The sequence below is a fragment of the Apiospora hydei genome (assembly GCF_038363865.1).
Source record: "Apiospora hydei strain CBS 114990 chromosome Unknown utg000010l_segment0_segment0, whole genome shotgun sequence".
Taxonomy (NCBI): Eukaryota; Fungi; Ascomycota; class Sordariomycetes; order Amphisphaeriales; family Apiosporaceae; genus Apiospora; species Apiospora hydei.
In genome coordinates this window covers 1,055,347-1,073,922 of record NW_027117369.1, presented here as the reverse complement: position 1 = coordinate 1,073,922, position 18,576 = coordinate 1,055,347, and the positions used below count along the sequence as shown (strand labels likewise).

The window sequence follows — 18,576 nt, the reverse complement described above, 5'->3', positions numbered from 1 at the left end:
ATGCATCTTCAAGCCCGTGGGGGTTCAGCAAGAAAGGGTATAAAAAGCCACATTACGCAATTAGGTATCATCGGAAGGTGAGTAAATATCTACTACACCCTAAGGGGGAATTCCCATCATGTCATTGAGGAGGTTACTAATGCATTCCCTGCAAGCTTATCAACACAGCGCATGAGCTTCATAGCAATAATCTTGCTACTCTCCATGGAATTTAACTTGGGTATTTGCTCTCTGCTGGACCACTGATTAATAACCAATGACCTAACAAGCAAAGGGGATGCGACTGCAGTTTCTGACATTGCCGATAGAGCCAGCTATCCCTTTTTCTTATCCGTGTCCGGCTCCGAGCAGAATAGGGGAAGTCGGAATTTGCCATCAAGATTTACAACGTCACATTTCGAACCGTAGTATATCTACAGAGCCAACGAAATTTGAATATACAACCAACTGCTAACCCATGTGCCCCCAACAATATCCAAGAAACATCCCCTGCTCGTCTACGTGATCCCACGTGCCTGAGGTACAATACTTAAGAGGGCACTTGTGAAAACTCCTCAACCTCAACCAGAAACGCAATGATATGTGCGTATGTATGAACATCGTAATCAGCTTTGCCATTCAAACACCATAATAAGCCTAATATCGATACCAGTAACAGTAATAATCTCACAAGCCGAGGAGACAGTAATAGTAGACTAAAGGAGGAAAAGGTATCCGTAATCCCCTCCCCTGCTCCCCCCCTCTCTCTTTCACCCTCGCCTCGCCACCTGAGGAGGGACAAACTCCCTCCTTTTCTATCAAATACATGAAAATAGCAGAAAAATAGCCCGATCTTCCCACTCAAGACTTTCTGTCCACTTTCCTAATTAGTGAAACCCAACATTTCCTCCCGGCTATAGATAGTCCGCCCAATGACCCAAGATATGGTTTGATCCCGGATATGTGAGACTGACCCAGCTGGGCTGTGTATGCATTGTGTGTGTGTGCGTGTGTGTTGTGTTCTGGTATAGAAAGAAGGCAGATGATGTACGAACAAAAGAAAGTCCAGATAAAAGCCATATCAGTGACGCCGATCTACGGGGAATTGAGAAAATTTTGTTTTGGGCGCATGGAACAACTTTTGCAACATGAAGCTCGTGTCGTGTCTTGTTCCCTTCCAACACATGAGAATCCTTCGCAGCCGCCAAGAACAATGCGAGACTCGCAAGTAGCCGACCAACGCCTTGACATGCCCAATGAAGATGAATGGGGTCCGGAGTAACGGATGAGAGTAGATGCAATACCAAGATAAGAGAACCAATAACTCCACCATGGCTAGCAACGCGCGAGATGCGTAAAGCAGGACTGGTTCACAGTAGCTAATCGAGAAGGGGCCGAGACTATTCGGCGCCAATCTCCCCAGCTCCTTCCATGAACGTGGACGGGTTGAAGTCGAAACCGCCGTCTGCGCCGTCGTTGTCATGGAGGGAATGAGTCAAAGTCGAAGTCTTGGAGCACGTTGTCGGACGTAAGAGGATTGGCGAATTCCATCCCAAAGTCCATGGGACCCGTGTTCTCCATACCGAACGGCTGCGAGGGATCTGGGTGTACCGGAGGAGCGACGGGAGCCGGAGCCGGAGGAGCAGATGTCTGAGCATTGGGCGCCGGCTGACCCGCACCAGCATTCGGCCCGTTCTTGGCGAAGTTGCCAGGGTTGACTGGGGTGATGGGAGTCGCGGGAGTGGGAGGCTCCGGTTCCTGTGATTGCTCCGCTGCGGGAGTGGCACCTGCTGCGTTGTTGGCCTTCTTTGCAGCCGCCTGGGGATCAGCATTGTCAGCAACAAGAAATCAAAGGGGCACATTGCTGGAGTATAGTTACCTTGCCCTTGGCACCTTTCGTGTCCTTCTTCTTGGGGGCGGCCTTGTTAGACTGCTGGGGTGTCGGGGGTGCCGCGTTACTGGGAGCTGGCGAAGACGGCTGTGTCCGGCCATTCGCGTTGCCACCAGGCGCAGGGGCAGAGGGTGGAGGCATGGCACGCTGCTGTGGTGTTCCTTGAACTTGGCCTTGAGGACCTCCTTGGGGAACCATGGGGTTGCCGCCGTTGGGACCCCCTTGCCACTGCATTTGTGGGCCACCAGGAACACCTGGTTGCCCTCCTCTAGCAGCCATCATCTGTGGGTTCATCTGCCCACCGTTGAAGGTCTGGCCGGGGTGGGAGCTCGGCGGTCGCATACCGCCGTTCATCTGGACCATGTTCGGATCCATGCCATTGATGCCCTTGGTGAAGAAATGGGGTGCCATATTGGGGTCACCAACATTCACGTTCTGGGGCATGAAGCCCATCGGGTTGGGGGAGCCACGAGATTGGCCACCTTCAGGAAGAGGCGACGGAATACCAGCAGGGTTCATCTGGGGGAGTGCCGCGCTTCATCTGCTCGCTGGGGTTCGGCGAAGCACCTGCTCTACCGCCTTGTGGGGAAGCATCGGGGAACGGCTGGCCGTTGGGGCCGGGAGGACCTCCAGGACCCCCGGGACCAGCGGAGCCATCACCGCGGGGCATGCCACCACCCAGGCTGTCTTGCTCTTGTCGAGCCATCATGAGGCGCTTCTTGTTCTGCTGCTCCAACAGCATCAGCTGCATCTGGTAGTCCTGCAGCGCATGGTTGCTGCCGCCACCCTGGGCATTCCCTGGGGCACCAGGTCGCATCGGGCCGCCAGCTAGACCTTCGGCGTTGTAGAATGTGTTGAGCTCAGCGCCATTGGGCTGTGTCATCATGGGCGATCCTTGGCCTTGGGGGACTCCTGGGTTGCCCATGCCTTTGTTAGGCATTTGATTGCCATGGTGACCGGCCATGTTCTGGGCGTAGGTGGCAATGGACTTCTGCTGGTTGGCAGGCGGCTGGTTCTGGAAGTTCTGGAACTGCTGAGGGGTTAGTGAGGTCGGGTTTATGTTGTTGGCGATGAGCAGCTGGGCGGTCTGGGCATGTGACTGTGCGGCGGAAGTATTGCTGACCTGTTGTTGACCAGGCATGCCCTGCTGTGGTCGTCCGTTAGGCATCATAGCTGCCTGCTGTGGGTTGAAGGGAGTGTTGCCTTCCAGGCGTGGTCGTTTGTTGGGCGAAGGCGCATTTTCCGCTGATCCAGGCGATGCTGGCCGGCGGTTGCCGTCCATATCCGAGGGGTCACGCTGCATCTGGTTCTGCTTCTGCTGTTGAAGCATCATTTGGGGGCTGCTGACATTGTAAGCAAATGTGTAGATATAGACGGATCAGAAGTCATGGGACATCAATGACTTACTTTTGGTTGTTGGCCATGGCTTTCCTCGCCAAGTTGTTGTTTGGCATTTGCATGCCGTTGGCCATGTTGCGCATCATAGGGTTGAAAGGCATACCGCCGGCCTGGTCTGGTCGCATACTGCGCAGCAGTTCTTGCTGCTGGCTCTGCTTTAGCCGATTTTGTGTCTAATATTCTGGTTAGCGGATGCAGAGGGGGGTTGAGGTTGGCATCAAGAGGGTGATGTACCTGAGTGTGGTTGATATATTGGCTCACTTGCGCGTTGTTGTTGCCCATGCGATTACGCTGAGCGAGGTGCATATCCCAAAAGAGGCCAAACCATTCGTAGAGAAAACACGTATCGGATGACGCGATTAAAGGAGTCGGGAGGTCCTTGGAATCTACATCGTGCTTGTGGTCGATTTCCATCGAGTCATCAGATACGCCATTCAAGGCGTTCCCATTCTCGTCGCGTCGGCTACCGGGGCTATCCTTGGATACATTGAGCGGCTGGTCTGTCCTCAGGAGAGAGCGCGCGCAATCGACCATGCCCTCCTTCAGAAAGTAGTCGTAAATATACGTGTTCAGCATACACCGGTGGTTACGATCATTTCCCTGCATTGGCTGGGCAGGTAGCGCGCCATTGCCATTGTTCATGGCCATGGGTATGGGTGCACCGCCGACCGGTCCGCCCATAGCGCCCATGTTGGCCATGTTCACGTTGTTCATGGTCCTATTTGTCGGAGCTCAAAGCAGACTGCGTCTGCGGTCATCCGTAAGGATTGATCAGCTAAGCGAGCAGTCGATGGGCAGCTCTGCGGTTGATCGAACTAGGGTCGCGCTGCAAGGTTTGTATTTCGGCCCAGAACGCGTAGAGTTCGTGTCTGAAAATCGAAATCCGGGGCAAATGAATCCAAAACAATATCGACCTTGTCGATAAAGGTGAAGCGCCGATGATGATGACGGGAAATCGTTGATGCAAGGCTCGCGGACGCGATGGGTGCGTGCGGCTGGCTTGTCCTGGCGGATTGTTGCGAAAGGGGTAGATTGGGTTGACCGGTGGCGCGGTGAGCGACAAATGATATAGAGTGACGTCGTCAAATGTCGTTGTTATCGTCAGGATCGTGGAGGGATGCGACAGCGCTCGAGAACGATTTGAGCAATGAGGTGTTTCCCGGAAACTAGACTGCGCTGCCTTGCAAGCTGAAGGAAGAAGGCGGCAGGGCAAGTGGGTTGTGTGTTGGATGGGTGTGTGGTGGTATCGGTCGGAGAAAAAAAGGGCAACGGAGGACGGGCTTTTGATTTGACTCTGCCTATCAGACCCCAGTCTCCCTAACAGCTACGTTTCGGAGATTGAGACCTAGAGAAGGGTAGAGGCGTGTTTTGGCCCGACAAAACGACGGTCGAAATGCGAAAAAAGAGAGCTGCAGACAGGATGCAGGTACGATGCGACAAACACTCAGCAATGCGGACAGATCCAAGTGCAGATGGGAATATACAGGCCGAAGGCCCAGGGTCAAGGGCAAGTTGCTATGATTGCCAGGTCTGGGGTAAGTTGGGGGCGGTAGCGTAGAGCTTGGTGACTAATTTTGGGGGGGATGATGGACGAGTTGTCACTTTGGCTTGGGGGCGGACGTGGCGAGCACTCAGCCGCGACACAAGATGGTCAGCAGACAGGTCGAAAATCCCAAGTCGTGGTCGTACCAGCGATAGCCGCGAGTGGTGCGATGGAGAGAGCTGGTGATGGCTGAAGGGCACCCCCGATTATAGATCAACCGCGTAGTGGCCGTAGCCGGTCGGAAAAGGGTGGCTAAGTCGCGATGCGGAATGGGGTCTGGCGAGGCAGACGGACCTGGAGACGAGAGAGGGCGCGCTTGATCAGAATCGGCGTGTGGGAAAAGGCGCAAGGGCGGCCTGGGATGGAGAGATGCGATAGAATGCAAAGTGATGTGGTATGATGCGACACGACACGACACGGCAGATAGACAGACGCTTGCCTGAACTGGTCTTCCGAGTCTTCTCGACTTTGTCGACCGATCAATTGAATGAACGGCGGGTGCAGTCGGAGGACGAAAATTAAAGTACGGGAAATGAAGGCCAAAGGGCTAAGCAGCAGATATCCTTCCCGTCTCTTTTCGCTCCTGCTTCTGTTCTCTCGCGCTCTATCCAGTGTCGCGCAGCAGTTGTCGTCGTCCCGCTCATTCAGCTCTGGAGAAGAATGTCCCTAGGGGATGGGTACGAAGCAGAGCAGGCAGGCAGGGTGGTGCGGTGCGGTGCTGGGACTTACAGGAGGGAATTGGGAGAAAAATATGGGCGCGACGGGGAACGGGGGGCTGGTAAATGGCGGAAGTGCAGGTCGGGGGACTCACCCTTCAGAAAAAAAAGATCAACCGCCAGGATAATTGATAGCGCGACTGGACGGGATTTGAAGCTCGGGCGGGTTGCACAACGAGCCACGAACCACGGCCGTGACAATTAAATATTGCCCGAGTGAAGAAAAAGTCGACTCGGAAGCACGCACGTACGCACGTTGTTGTATTGATCTTCTGTTTCCTACAGCAGGCTGCGCTTTTGCTTCTTCACCCAAAGAAGCCGAGGGAAGAGGTTAGGTAGGTAGGTAGTAGGGGACTGCACAAGAAGGAACTCCGTAACGGTTTAGTCGTTAGAGAGCGGCTTGCGCTGGGCTTTGGCTCCCGTCTTCTGCTCTGTCAGGCCGCCTAGGGAGACTGGGCCTGGCCCTGTAGGCGATAGTAGTGGCAGTATGCGATAGAAAGGTACCTGAGACTGGCGTATGATTTGTAAGGCGAGCCGGGGTGGAATCTAATCGTCTCCCACTATAAGAGGCCAATTCGGTAAGGTCGGATCGCAGACAGCTGCTGCGCTAGCATCAAACATCAAGACTGATCGTTCGACGAAGGAGAAGATATGGGGTAGGGTAGGGTAGAAACAATGGGAGGTGGTGAAGTAAGTTGATAGGTAAGGTGGGTGAAGAAATTGGGTTGATGCTGTGTGGGCTCAGTCAGTCAGTCAGTCAGTCAGTCGTTGCTTAGGCCATTTCATCGAGTACAGTGAGAGTGTGAGGGTGCGTCCATGTCCATGTCCATGTCCATCTAGGTCCGTCTACGACTGATGCCAGCAGCAGTGCGGGTGGTGCGGTCTGTACCGGCACTCTAGGAGGAGCATGCAAGCAAGTACATCTACTAGCAGTATGCTACAGCTATCAAGTGCAATTGCAACTACTACTTGACCCTAACAGAAGCTGCATACAGAGGATTGATTCATGCTTCTATCTCTCCCTATCTACGGACTACGGGGCGGCACAGTCGGTATATCCATAACACATGGCGGAAGTAGGTCCTGTAGCCAGATATCAGAATGGATTGATCGACTGGAACCAGATGAATGGGGGAGATGAGACAGGGCAGCCAGCTTGCATGCTCACAGAAAGCTTCAAGGAGCTTGGCCGGTCGCAGTGCGCACATTTCAGAACGGCCAAGGCCTGGTTCCACGGCATTAGCGTGACCGTCTCTGCGTAGCTATCAGCACGGTATCCACACTTCAGGCCGCTAAGGCAGCAAATAGTCTTGGCAACACCATATCAAATTTCAGGTTCATGATAACGAGTTACATACAGACCGAGGAGGCTTCTGGAAACCTCAGGAGTTATGTAAAAGCCTTATTAGTGATTTGGGGCGACAGAGATTATCATTTCTCTACGCCGTAGGTCGTTCCATGGCAGACGGGCAGATATGACTCAATCTAGCAGATTCCGGTGGCCACAGGTGTTATTGCATACTACATCATGCATCATGCTGGTGGGCAAAGAGAGATGATCGCTAAGATTTGGAGCTATGATGTGCAAGTTGCGGCGTCTGGAACATCTCCAAATCCGCTGGGCAGGCAAAGTCATGCCCATCCTTCCATGTGCGATGAGTTCATAGGTCACGTAGGACTATGGGTACGGTAGGTAGCAATTGCCCGTAATACTAGGAGAACATGGCAGTGAACATTGGTGGTTGTCAACATCCGGATAGACAGACATGCGAAAACCAACACTTGTCGTGCTGGTAGCGGACGGAATCCAGACAATCATGTTTGTCCTCCTAACCTTAAATCCGTCTTACATCCCCGATGTCAGCGTGTCAGCCGACCACAACAATTCTGCAACTTCAGGCTCCTACGTACGATCCGCATATGCACAAACAGTACGCCGGGTTTCTGAGCCAGCCACACGCGCTTACAGCACGTGTATGTATGTGTCAACGTCAGTGGTTTCTTCTACCGAATGAGGCTGGAAGAGAGAGAGAGAGAGAGAGAGAGAGAGAGAGAGATGCCAACACTCACGACCAAGTAGCCGGCGCATGAAGCATGGTACCCCACACAGTTTTGGCGATTGCTTCCGCTCCCTTTATTAGATCATGCCATCAAATGTCACGATATATGTAATAAGTGGAAGCATCCATCGGGTTCTGGGGATCGACACGCGCCGTGCTGGCGGCCCACCACCCACTTAACGTTAAAGGTTGTGTGTTTCCCAGTTTCCCAGTTTCCCAGTTTCCCATTTTCCCACCAGGAAATCGGACTTGGTATTAAACCCCCCTCCCGGTTTTTCTCAGGGTCCTTTGGGGAAATATGATCTTCAACTATTGGGGTAAACAGTCGAGACATTCAGGTAGTGTGTTTCAATAGTCTCATTTCGTATATTACTATTTTTTTTCTTTAACTCCAATCGACGACGACGTCGACATACATATACATATAGTCAATCGATCGTATGGAGAGGAACCCAGTTGCAGTAACCCCTCCTACTGTAGTGGCCTGACTAATAACCCCGATGTGATAACAATAATGATGTGCATGCAGCGCAAATCTGATAAGCCCCCAGTTCAGCCTTAACCAGCCGGGCGTATCACCAACGCAGGTACCATGCATCTTAAATCGGCGTTCACATTTGAGAAGAACCCCCAGCAACACTTACTGATAGCCATATCTATCTACCTGTGCTGCCTAATCTGGCAGGAGTCAGATTGACCTGCATCAGGGATCGGTCCATGCTACAGGCAATCAATCTCTTCTGCAAGATCCCGCCGGGTGCTGAAGGGCAGAAGTGGACATGACGGGGACGGGGATCGGCAGGGAAGCGGCGCGTACCGCTAAACAGAACTACCGATGTCGCGGGAAGGTTGAGCTGGAGCAGATCCCAACATATGCACTAACAATAGGGTAATAAGTCAATTCTAGGTATCAAGGAAACGCCACACAACTCAATTAGGCCGAGACATAGTGCCTTTGACACGTTAAGCTGTAATTAACGAGCGCAAATAGTGCTGAGGTATTCAAATGCTTATCAAGACGACAGTCGCCTGATTACGACCGTTTGATGGACCCCCCGTCTGAACAGGACTATCGGCCGCATGCATCTGCAATTCGGGACGAACCCACGATGCGTTTTGCGAAGGGTATGTGCAGCAGATATCCACAGCTTGAAAACCCCCTCCCTGGTCCGGCATTGCCTCCGTTCCCTCCGCCTTCAGACTGCACCTCTTGGCATGCCAAAAACGCCAACGCTTCAGGTTCGTGTGCTGACACGTCGTACTCCATCATTACCAATATGACCGGCTCTTCGCCAAGGGGTCTCCAATTGCGCGAAAGTCGAACAAACGCCATTTCCCAAACCGTTCTATGATTTATTCTGCCTAGTCATCTTCCGGGGGAAGCTCGTCCTCGATATAACGGATCAAGCTTATCCGCATTTCGGTAGTGTCGTTGCCCCGCAGCACGTCGCTGATGAAATGGGCCTCGACCTGCATTTGCACCATTTCCAAGGCGCCACGCAGCACGCCGCAGAATATGTTGGAATACCAGAGCTCGTCTTGTGCTCGTCCGTCGTCAGGGAGCTCCACGAAGTCGGCTAGCGGGTTTTCCTCGAATACTAGCGAGAACTGCTTGCCGTCTCCTGTCCAGTTCGTGATAGTCGGGGTGATGTTGAGAAAGATCTTAAAGCCGACCTAGATACAGAAAAGTGATCCGAGTAAGCTATTGGCCTCGCAGACCTCGCATTTTTAGATCAAACTGACCTTGGCAATCATCTCGGCGGTCTCGCGGAAGTTGGAACACCGTCGCATTGTGTTGGATTTAGCGAGATAGTCTTCGATGAGGCGTAGGCCGATATTGTAGCCCATTCGGTCCAATTGCTTGTTAACCTCGACGTAGTCGCTCTCGAAGTCCTTGCATAGTTGCGCAACAATGGTACCGTATGTGAGAGTCACTAACTCCGCGTTGACCTTATCGATGCGGCCCCTGTGTTTCGTGTGTTAGGTGAATGGTCGTTATATTCGATGAATCCAGCCGGCGACTTACTTCCAAATTCTAGATGAGGGTACAAAATCAGTACATGGTCCAAGGGATGAGGGTTCCCGTTGCTTACTCTTCGCCCACTCGGGCTGCCTTGTTTGCGGACATGCTCGCGCGACGAGCTTATAGAAGCTGAAGCGCTTATCTCATTGATGGATGAAAGAGAAAGAACTACAGCCTTTTGAGAACCAGGCAAGTTGGCGCCGCTAAGATCAGGAAACAGAGGATGCGCGCGTGTTCCCGATGTTGGACCATTCAATGGCGTACTGTACACTCAGGTGTAGTGGCAGTAACTGAAAGCGGTGAGGGTTGGGATCGTGGGGGCCCCTCTCTGTAACCAAGCTCACTTACATAATCTGTCGGCGGTCGGTGATCCTAAGTACCGTGCTCAGGCACATCCCACTTCCGTCGGTCGAGGAATATCTCACTCACCGACAAGTTTTCTTTGCGACAGCGGGAGCTACGAGCCTAGGTACATTTTGAAGCTAAAGTGCGAGAGAGCTCAGCAAGTTGCTGTTTGCAATCGCCCAGACTACGACCTACCGCCGCGCTTCAACACCAAAACGACGGCCTACTCGACGACAAGAAAAGCATACGACGCGTCGAAACACGTCCAAAAACATTGATCTTTGCCAGGCATCTCCTTCGTCACGGCCTTTCGCCTTCATATCTACCAACCTTCACCTCGAATCATCAATCGCCAAATCATAAGTAACGTCCAGTAATATGTCCGAGAAGCGCCCCCGTCGCCCGTCGGATGACCCTGGCGGTGCTGGTCAACTCGTGGCGAAGAGGCAGAACTTGGGAACAACCACAACCCTCGCCCGCAGAGATGGGTCTGCTGCTGGAACATTAATACAAGCTGTATGTGGAAGTACTCGACACAACGCACAGCGGTGATGCTAATCTGATTGAATAGGCGCCGCGCACTAGCAATCTCGAGGGGCCGTTGATGGAGCTTACAGGTCACGAAGGAGAGGTTTTTGCAGCAAAGTTCGATCCCCGAGGTCACCTCCTCGCTTCGGGCTCCATGGACAGAAACATCATGCTCTGGAGGGCGGGCGGCGACTGCGAAAACTACGGCATGCTCAGCGGACACAAAGGAGCTGTGCTGGACCTGCAATGGTCGCGTGATTCGGAAATCCTCTTCTCAGCCTCGGCTGATATGCATCTAGCGAGCTGGGATTTGACATCGGGCCAAAGGATACGTCGCTATGTGGGACACGAAGAGATAATCAACAGTTTGGATATCAGCAGCCGAGGAGAGGAGTTGCTGATCAGCGGCAGCGATGATGGAACAATAGGCATCTGGGATCCTCGGACGAAGAATGCCGCCGACTATATCGAGACTGATTTTCCCATCACCGCGGTAGCAGTTTCGGAAGCCGGAAACGAGATCTACTCAGGTGGTATTGACAACGACATCAAGGTTTGGGACGTGCGGAAAAAGGCCGTCGTCTACTCCATGCTCGGCCACAACGATACGGTCACAAGTTTGAGGGTATCCCCTGACGGCCAGTCCCTCCTATCTTTCTCGCATGACTCGACGGCCCGGACCTGGGACATTCGACCATTCGCGCCCACCGAACGTCATCTTCGAACATTCGACGGCGCCCAGGTTGGTATCGAGAAGAACCTGATGAAGGCCAGTTGGGATAAGAGTGGCAAAAGATTGCTGCTGGTGCTGGCGACGGCACCGTGGTGATCTGGGGCAGTGATACAGGCAAACTGCTCTACAAACTTCCCGGCCACAAGGGTACAGTGAATTGTGCCGAGTTCATCACCAACGATGAGCCACTCAGTAAGAATCCGGCGACCTTTCGTAACTGGACGTTTTGCTAACGATCTTGCAGTTCTCTCGGCCTCCTCAGATCGAAGATTGCTCTTGGGTGAATTACGATGAACTAGCCTGACGTATTAACCACCGGAATTGCCACTCATGGTATTTCCTTCATTCAGAGGCCTGGAATCGCTCATAAGGCCATAGAGGGTAACCTAGGCGAATTTCTCCAGCACGCGCAGACGCCGTGCCAGCCAAGTAAGGGTCGGCCTGTCCCGTCGGATCCAGACATGTCGGGGCCTATCTCCATCGAAGCGCCCTCGATGCAACGTAATACACCATCAATAGCAGGTGGGAATCCAAATAACTCTTCGCTGGGGTTGTGACCATATGGTGAGGGAATGAGATAAGCTCGAGAGGGAGCATCTCGTGTACAATGACCAAGTAAAAGGGCGGACCAGCTGAGCATTGTCCTCAAGGTATAGAATGGGGAGGATGGAGAAATGCGTGGAGCCCATGTTTGCTCTATAGGTGATCGGTCTTGGGGCTCGGGCAGTATTTACCACGCAGTAGCACAAGGCAGACTTACAGTAGATACCCCATGTGACTCCTGTACCGGAGGCCGGGTGGAAGACCGAATTTTGAGATTCTGAAACTGCCATTCTTTGTTACTGGAAACACGACTAGAAGGTTCGTGGCGATATGTTTCTGGGGCTCCAGGACAAGGACGGTTGTTGTTGAATCCAAATCGATCTAGGGGCCCATCGTTTTGCCTGCGTTTTTATATAGAATCCTACGATAGGCGCATGGAGAGATGGGGTTGGGAGGAGCTGAGCTATGTTTAGATCATCTCAACTTTCTTTCTCTGTCGCAGGTGATGGCTTTCCCGGCGTTTGCCATCGTTAGCACCAACGTTATTCAACGTCAGTTTGATATACTGATACTGCCTAATCGTAGTTGTCGTAGCGCCTGATCTGTGCTCCTGGCTCCTAGATTACTACCTCGTATGCAACCCGGCAACTCTTCGCTCGCTCGCCCTTCGCAGACAAGGCGGGCGAGCTATGAACTGTACCTGGCATAGCGCGCGCAGCCGCCCACTCTAGCCACTGGCAGATTGGGCCACCCTCACCCTGCCACCCTGCCACCCTGCCACCCATGTACAAGTAAGTAGCCATGTCGGTCATCAGCCCAAATCAGAGCGGCCGAGTCGAAACGCGGATGCCGCCAACGCCCCCTGCAGCCAGTCTCATAACAAGCTCCATCCGTCACAGATTGGCTCCGTTCGCTACCAAGACCCTTCTAATTGGTTACCAAACAAGATTTCCTACATCATCGACGACCCCTTTTTTCTCTCGCACTCCTGGTCCTCCTGGTCCTCTTGGTCCTCTCCCCCCTGCACAAGCTTTCACGTCTCACAGCCGCAAGCCCACTCCCTGCTCGTTGTGGAATGGATGGCCCTGAGCAAAAGCCCAAAGGGCCCAATTTGGTGACGCCGAAGACGCGGGCCAGCCATGTATGCTTGGGCTTTTACGCAACATCCCCAGATTTGAAGCACTCTTGTTCCTGTTGCTTCGCCCGAGTGCTGGTCCATGGTCCGGAAAGTGGCACATCATCGCGCAATGGCGTAAGCCGCAAAACGACAGTTGCCAAGGTGCAAGTTCCCTCCTCTGCCCAGAAGCACTGGTCCCGGGTTGTTCTTCCAACAACCTTTTTTCCTGCCTAAACTACATACATGCCATTCAGTGTATAGTCCTGATACGACATCCACAATTTGATCCTGTACAACATTTCTCTCTTTCGTCGTGAAGTACTCTTGTCTTGTAATACTAGCACAGTCTCATCGTCAACTACCTACCCAACTGGTTGCCTCCGCCCCCGATCTTGGCGTTTCCTGTCCCTCTTTTTATTTTCTCTCGTCAAGCCCGTCGGCCTCGTTTCTGACTTCTTGGCCCTTGCCGGCCTGCCGTTTCTTTCGTTTCTGCCCGCCCAAGCTTTCCCAGATTGGCAGCCACCCTGTGACCTGAGAGAGATCCCACACCACACCCTCTGATCCCACCCATGACGGGCGGACTAACCTGCCTTTGATACCTCTTTGCGGGCGGTTCCTCTTCCTATCCTGGATTCCTATCGAAATCTCCATCCCACAGTCGTTACACACTACCGCACAACCTGTCATTATTATACCTACTCACCTTCTTCATACGCACACACACACACACACATACTTCCTTTTCACACTCGCTTCTACTTTCCCACCTTTTGGTTGGTTGTGTGTGTGTTGTGAACCTTGCATCACCGGCCGGCTCTGGGAGCTCCCCGATTGCAACTCAACAACTCTAATCTTCTTTTCTTCTTTTCTTACTTTCTTCCTTTCCCGTGGGATCGATAGGCTCGTAACGCGTGTGTGTGACCGAGAGCCTTCCTTTCGTTTCGACTTATCTTCTTTCTCTCATCTCGACTGGCTCGATTTTCGCTCTTGGGATCAAGCCACACACCACCCACCCCTTGCCCGGTTCTAAGACAATTCATCAGCACTTCCGGCGAGGCGAGCTGCAGGAACCCGTCACTTCTCGACGCTATCTGGCTTGAGACCCGAGTTGGTTCGCTAAAGGCCCTCGATTTTGAAACACCAAGGGCGACCCGATATACTATATCCGATTTATTTGTAACCATACAAACCGCGTCTTGTTATTGTTGTCATTCCCATCGCCTCTACGCATCCTGGTTATCTCTGGTGGTCCACTCGCTCATCACCCGGTACTACGAATATTTCTGTCTTCCTTCGACATCTCCACACGGCATTCATACGACTCGAGCAGCTTCTGAAAAAGAACACTGCAAGCAGTTTGACGGGTTTTGGGAGCATGCCGATTCGGACTCCCAGCTGACACTTGTACTGATTATACTGAGAGGCTCAGGCCATTTGGTAACGGCAACATGGTTCTCCCCGGATCCAACATGTTCCGCCGCGGGGCGTCGACACGGGCAGGAGATGTGGAGGAGCAACGGGAAGGCGCGCCAGAAATGATGGAAGGCGGCCAAAGCCCGACGGCGACGACGCGGACACGACGGTTATCTCTACGACTCCCACAATTTTCCAACGGCAGGCGGACGGGCAACACTAATGCGGCCAATGGTGGTGGCCATGAGCCTCCGAGGGCACATACCGACGGCATCCAGCCCGGCGAGGTCGAAAGTCCCAAGTCGCCGAATTTCAATATCAATCTCACGAACATGCCCTCGACGCGCTTACACCTACCGAACCTTGCCCGTACCTGGACGAGGGGCTCGTCCGGCCCACCAACCCGACCCTCATCTCTGCATGAGGCCGAACAAAGGGGTGGAGGCGGAGGTGGAGACAACCCCAGACCATCGATGCAGTCAGAACGGCCCCGGCCGACGACGCAGGAACAACAGGGCCAGCAGCCCGACCGGTTACCCGTCATCGAAGAGCCCCAGCCCGCCCGTACGCGCCAAAGTGAAGAAGGCCGGAGCACTTTCATGCAGCGCTTCCGAGGCGCGGACCCGGCGGAGATGCACCTCGCGGATATGGCGGATCGGGGTCGACAACGGACACGGCGTCGTGATCGATCAGACGGGTCGACCTCCGACCGGGATAGCGGTCCTGCGACAGGAGGACGTCGACCCCCAGTCATTTTCTCTTTTGCTTCCCCTGGATCAAGAGCCGGCGCGTCCGGAACCAGGTTCTACGCTGCTTTGTATCAGGAATGCTCCTAATACTGACATTGTCTGTCTGTAAGTTTTTACCCTTCCCTCCCGCCTGCTAGATATACTAGTGGGTACCTATTATAATGCAGCTCAGCACGTGCTAACGTCATCTCTACCAGACCTGGCGCTGAGCCTCACCAAGAACATCAACAATAGCGAGTTCACCATCTTGCTGATCCTCATCATCCTGGCCTCGACCATCTTCTTCTGCCACGGGCTCATTAAGCTGTGCTTGTTCGTCATGCGGCCGCAGACGGCCGAGGAGCAGGAGCGCGCCCGGTTGCCCAACATGTTCCACCCCGGCGGCTACGCCATCCCGCAGCGCCCCATCCGGGTCGTCCTCGCGCGCGACGAAGAGGCCGCTGGTCTGGAGAGCGAGACGAACAAACTGCAGCCCCCGGCCTACGGTCTATGGAGGGAGAGCGTGGTACGTATTTGATTTGGGTTTCTATTCTCCATCTCGTAGCTAACAGGTGACTCTTTCTAGCGCGTTGACCCTAACCGTATATACTGGGCCCGCAACGAGCAGTCGCCGCCTCCCACTAGCAGCAGCAGGCGCGAAACCGAAGGAGGAGAGAGAAGCGAACGAGACCCCGCCCGACCCGCGACCGCTCGGCCGCCTTCTTACTCGTCCGAGGACGGCGTCTCGTACGTGGTGGAGGCACGGCCACGTTCCATGGCACCGCTGACGGACGTCCCGCTACCGCCTCAACCCGCCGAGGCCCAAACGATGCCGCATCGACCCGCTTGGTGAGAAGTGAGGTGAATGAAACGAGATTCTGATGGCACTCATACCGTTTTTCTTTGGACTCATTCCTGAAATGGGAGTCGAGAAGACGGGGGATTGTATAACATAGTCACTCAGTGAGGTGGAAGCAGAGGGTCATGATGTTACTGATAGTACTTGCCTTGCTCGCGGAGGACCGACTGGCCTGTGTAAAGAGTGTTGTTGTTTTACGTGGTCTTCCTATAACTCCACACTGCCTGTCCCTCCTTGGCTTTTCTCACATTTGTCTTTTTGTTTTGTTTCGTCTGTTACTAGCATCGGCGCTGGCGGAGTCCTTTTACAAGAAAAAAGTGGTCATGGATGGATGGGTGTAGAAATACAGTTACCAAGTATTTGCGGGAACTGGTGTACAATAGACCCTCTGGTGGCAAAGTCGGTTTCGGTTAATATGGAATAAACTACCTGAGAAGAAAGGACATGCTTTTGATCGTGTACTTATTGATTGGTGAAGTGAAACAGTAACGTCGTAGGCTAGCATTGATGGTTCGGTCACGCCAACTCGTGAGAGGGACGACAGCAAGACTCCGGGATTGGAGCATACATGTCTGTTGGGAAGTGGGCAGAGAGTACTTCGTATGGTCTGCAAGGTGTCTGGTTGAGGGTTGAGGGTTACGTTGGCATCGAAAAGTGAAACCCTCAGGTTGATAGATCATAGATGCAAGTGTTACATAGTGTTGCATTTCAGGTACGGTAAAGTCCGCGAAGCACTATTCTACTACTGTTGGCATCTGGCACCACTGCGATGGAGTGTCTACCTAGAAAGCAGAGGAACTGGGTGTATTGATCTGTACATTGCCGTCGGGCTTTCCTGTTGTTTCTAGTTGATCGCCATATGCATGGTCCATGGTGGTTGTTGTTGAGCTCAACGGTTGCAGGTAGATGCTGGTCATGTAGCCTAGGGTCCCTGACAGGTAACAGGCATGGTAGGTATATAGCAATCCATGCTGATCTGACTCGATAATTGATTCCCGTTATATATACCTGATCTTATTAATAGCCATGGCAATGGTAGAGACAGATGTCGCACACATCTATGCAATCCTATTCACCTTTGAGACTGGGAAACGCTCTGATGGTGAGGATGATGGGAACCAAGCCCACGAACAATACTGATTGAAAACTACTAGAGGACCAAGAGGAAAGCCCTTTCCCTCCCTTGACCGGAGTAACAATAAGTATTCCGACAAAAAGCAGTCCTGTCCTTTGGGCCGCAGTCAGCTTTGACAAAAGGGGGCAAACCAAACGACAATCAAGCTCTCGAACGGGAACTTTGACTTAGGGGACAGGCGACCGTCAATGAATACCCAGATAAACGCGCTGCCATCGAAGAAGGTTCATGACTACTGCGTGAGAGTGTGTTTGTGAATTTCCGGGAGGAAGAAGCCGCCTGTGGTTCCGGTCACATCACCACAAACCAGTCTCCCTATTCCCGTTGCACTCACTGGGCATGGAACGGGGGAGATGGAAAATTGCCAAAGACTGTTTTCACTCGCATTTAAAGAAGAAACGGAGAAAGGTCCGAAAGGGCCTTAATGACCTATGTCTTTTCCCTTGAACGCACATTCACACATCTCTTTGATCTTCTTCCAGGGAACGAATCAGAACACTAGGAAGCCGAACAACAAGGTTACTTAGCTGTGGCACACCATGAGAAGGCTTCCATGGAATGTGGTATCAATAACTACCCTCAAGAGTCGCCAGCGTATTCTAGCTTTGCTTCGATCACATCGTTCATATGGAACCTTAGGTTTTGGTTGGGACTGTCTGTGGCCGTCACCACACTCGAATGCATGAAGCCCCGTCCTGTATATTATGGAGCAACTGTTACCCAACACATTGTCTTACCAACAAGGCCGTAACAGGCCGGCACACACTTAGGTCTAGATCGGACTTGATTTGGGTTAACGTGGTTTACCATTGAGTGGTCCGTATCATTGAGTGGTCTACCCTCACTATTTCTCGACCCTTATTAAACTTTGACGCGTAATAACTTTATAACTATAATGCCTAATCTAATTTAAGAAGACCGGATCGGTTTAGTTATTTAAGCGATACGAAAGCCTTTAAATTTATTAAATAAAAGAGATACTGTAAAAGTATACGACGTTCTTAAAACCATTTTACGTTACCGAATCCACGGCCGAACTCCACGACGCGATATCCGATACCTACGGTATAAATTAAATACGAATAAAGAGAAGGTGCTTCGTAAGCATATAATTAATCTGGATACCCGCGGGATGTCTCCCAAGATCGTTGGTGTAGAAAATATGGCTAATCTCTTTACCGCGTCGCGCGACGGCGAACGCGTCGGCAAGCACTGGGTCAGGCGATTTATTAACCGCAACCCAGACCTTAAGACCAGAATGAATCGTTGATACGATTACTAGAGGGCCCTTTGCGAGGATCCGAACGTTATTTTCGGCTAGTTTAGGCTAGTTGCGAATATAAAGGTTAAATACGGTATTTTAAACGAAGATATGTAGAATTTCGACGAGACCGGCTTTATAATAGGTATAATTAAATTAACCCTCGTCGTAACACGCGTCGATCGGCGTAAGAAGGCGAAATCGGTCTAGCTTAATAATTAGGAATAATCGACGGCGATTAAATGTATTAATTCGTAAAACTAGTATATTCCGCCTTTTTTAATCGTTTAAAATTAATATTACC

General features: G+C 52.3%; 5 protein-coding genes across 5 annotated transcripts; 2 read left to right on the top strand and 3 right to left on the bottom strand.

Annotated features, from left to right (window-relative positions):
* Window positions 1–1,379: 1,379 nt before the first annotated feature.
* Window positions 1,380–2,323, bottom strand: PG997_014504 (uncharacterized protein; the record flags this gene model as incomplete). Its single annotated transcript, XM_066818818.1, is given in 3 exon segments — window positions 1,380–1,487; window positions 1,498–1,797; window positions 1,859–2,323. The coding sequence occupies 3 exon segments, from the start codon at window positions 2,321–2,323 to the stop codon at window positions 1,380–1,382; spliced, it is 873 nt and encodes a 290-aa protein (XP_066661006.1).
* Window positions 2,324–2,354: 31 nt separating this feature from the next.
* On the bottom strand, window positions 2,355–3,982 carry PG997_014503 (uncharacterized protein; the record flags this gene model as incomplete). The annotated part of the gene is made up of 3 exons (XM_066818817.1): window positions 2,355–3,210; window positions 3,278–3,441; window positions 3,503–3,982. The coding sequence occupies 3 exons, from the start codon at window positions 3,980–3,982 to the stop codon at window positions 2,355–2,357; spliced, it is 1,500 nt and encodes a 499-aa protein (XP_066661005.1).
* A 4,967-nt stretch (window positions 3,983–8,949) lies between these two features.
* PG997_014502 (trafficking protein particle complex subunit 3) lies at window positions 8,950–9,715 on the bottom strand (the record flags this gene model as incomplete). The annotated part of the gene is made up of 4 exons (XM_066818816.1): window positions 8,950–9,261; window positions 9,331–9,553; window positions 9,614–9,622; window positions 9,681–9,715. The coding sequence occupies 4 exons, from the start codon at window positions 9,713–9,715 to the stop codon at window positions 8,950–8,952; spliced, it is 579 nt and encodes a 192-aa protein (XP_066661004.1).
* Window positions 9,716–10,333: 618 nt separating this feature from the next.
* Window positions 10,334–11,449, top strand: PG997_014501 (U5 small nuclear ribonucleoprotein 40 kDa protein; the record flags this gene model as incomplete). The annotated part of the gene is given in 3 exon segments (XM_066818815.1): window positions 10,334–10,471; window positions 10,527–11,308; window positions 11,323–11,449. 3 exon segments carry the CDS (start codon window positions 10,334–10,336, stop codon window positions 11,447–11,449), a joined length of 1,047 nt encoding a protein of 348 aa, XP_066661003.1.
* Window positions 11,450–14,324: 2,875 nt separating this feature from the next.
* Window positions 14,325–15,870, top strand: PG997_014500 (uncharacterized protein; the record flags this gene model as incomplete). Its single annotated transcript, XM_066818814.1, has 4 exons — window positions 14,325–15,091; window positions 15,149–15,183; window positions 15,236–15,543; window positions 15,604–15,870. The coding sequence occupies 4 exons, from the start codon at window positions 14,325–14,327 to the stop codon at window positions 15,868–15,870; spliced, it is 1,377 nt and encodes a 458-aa protein (XP_066661002.1).
* Window positions 15,871–18,576: the final 2,706 nt, after the last annotated feature.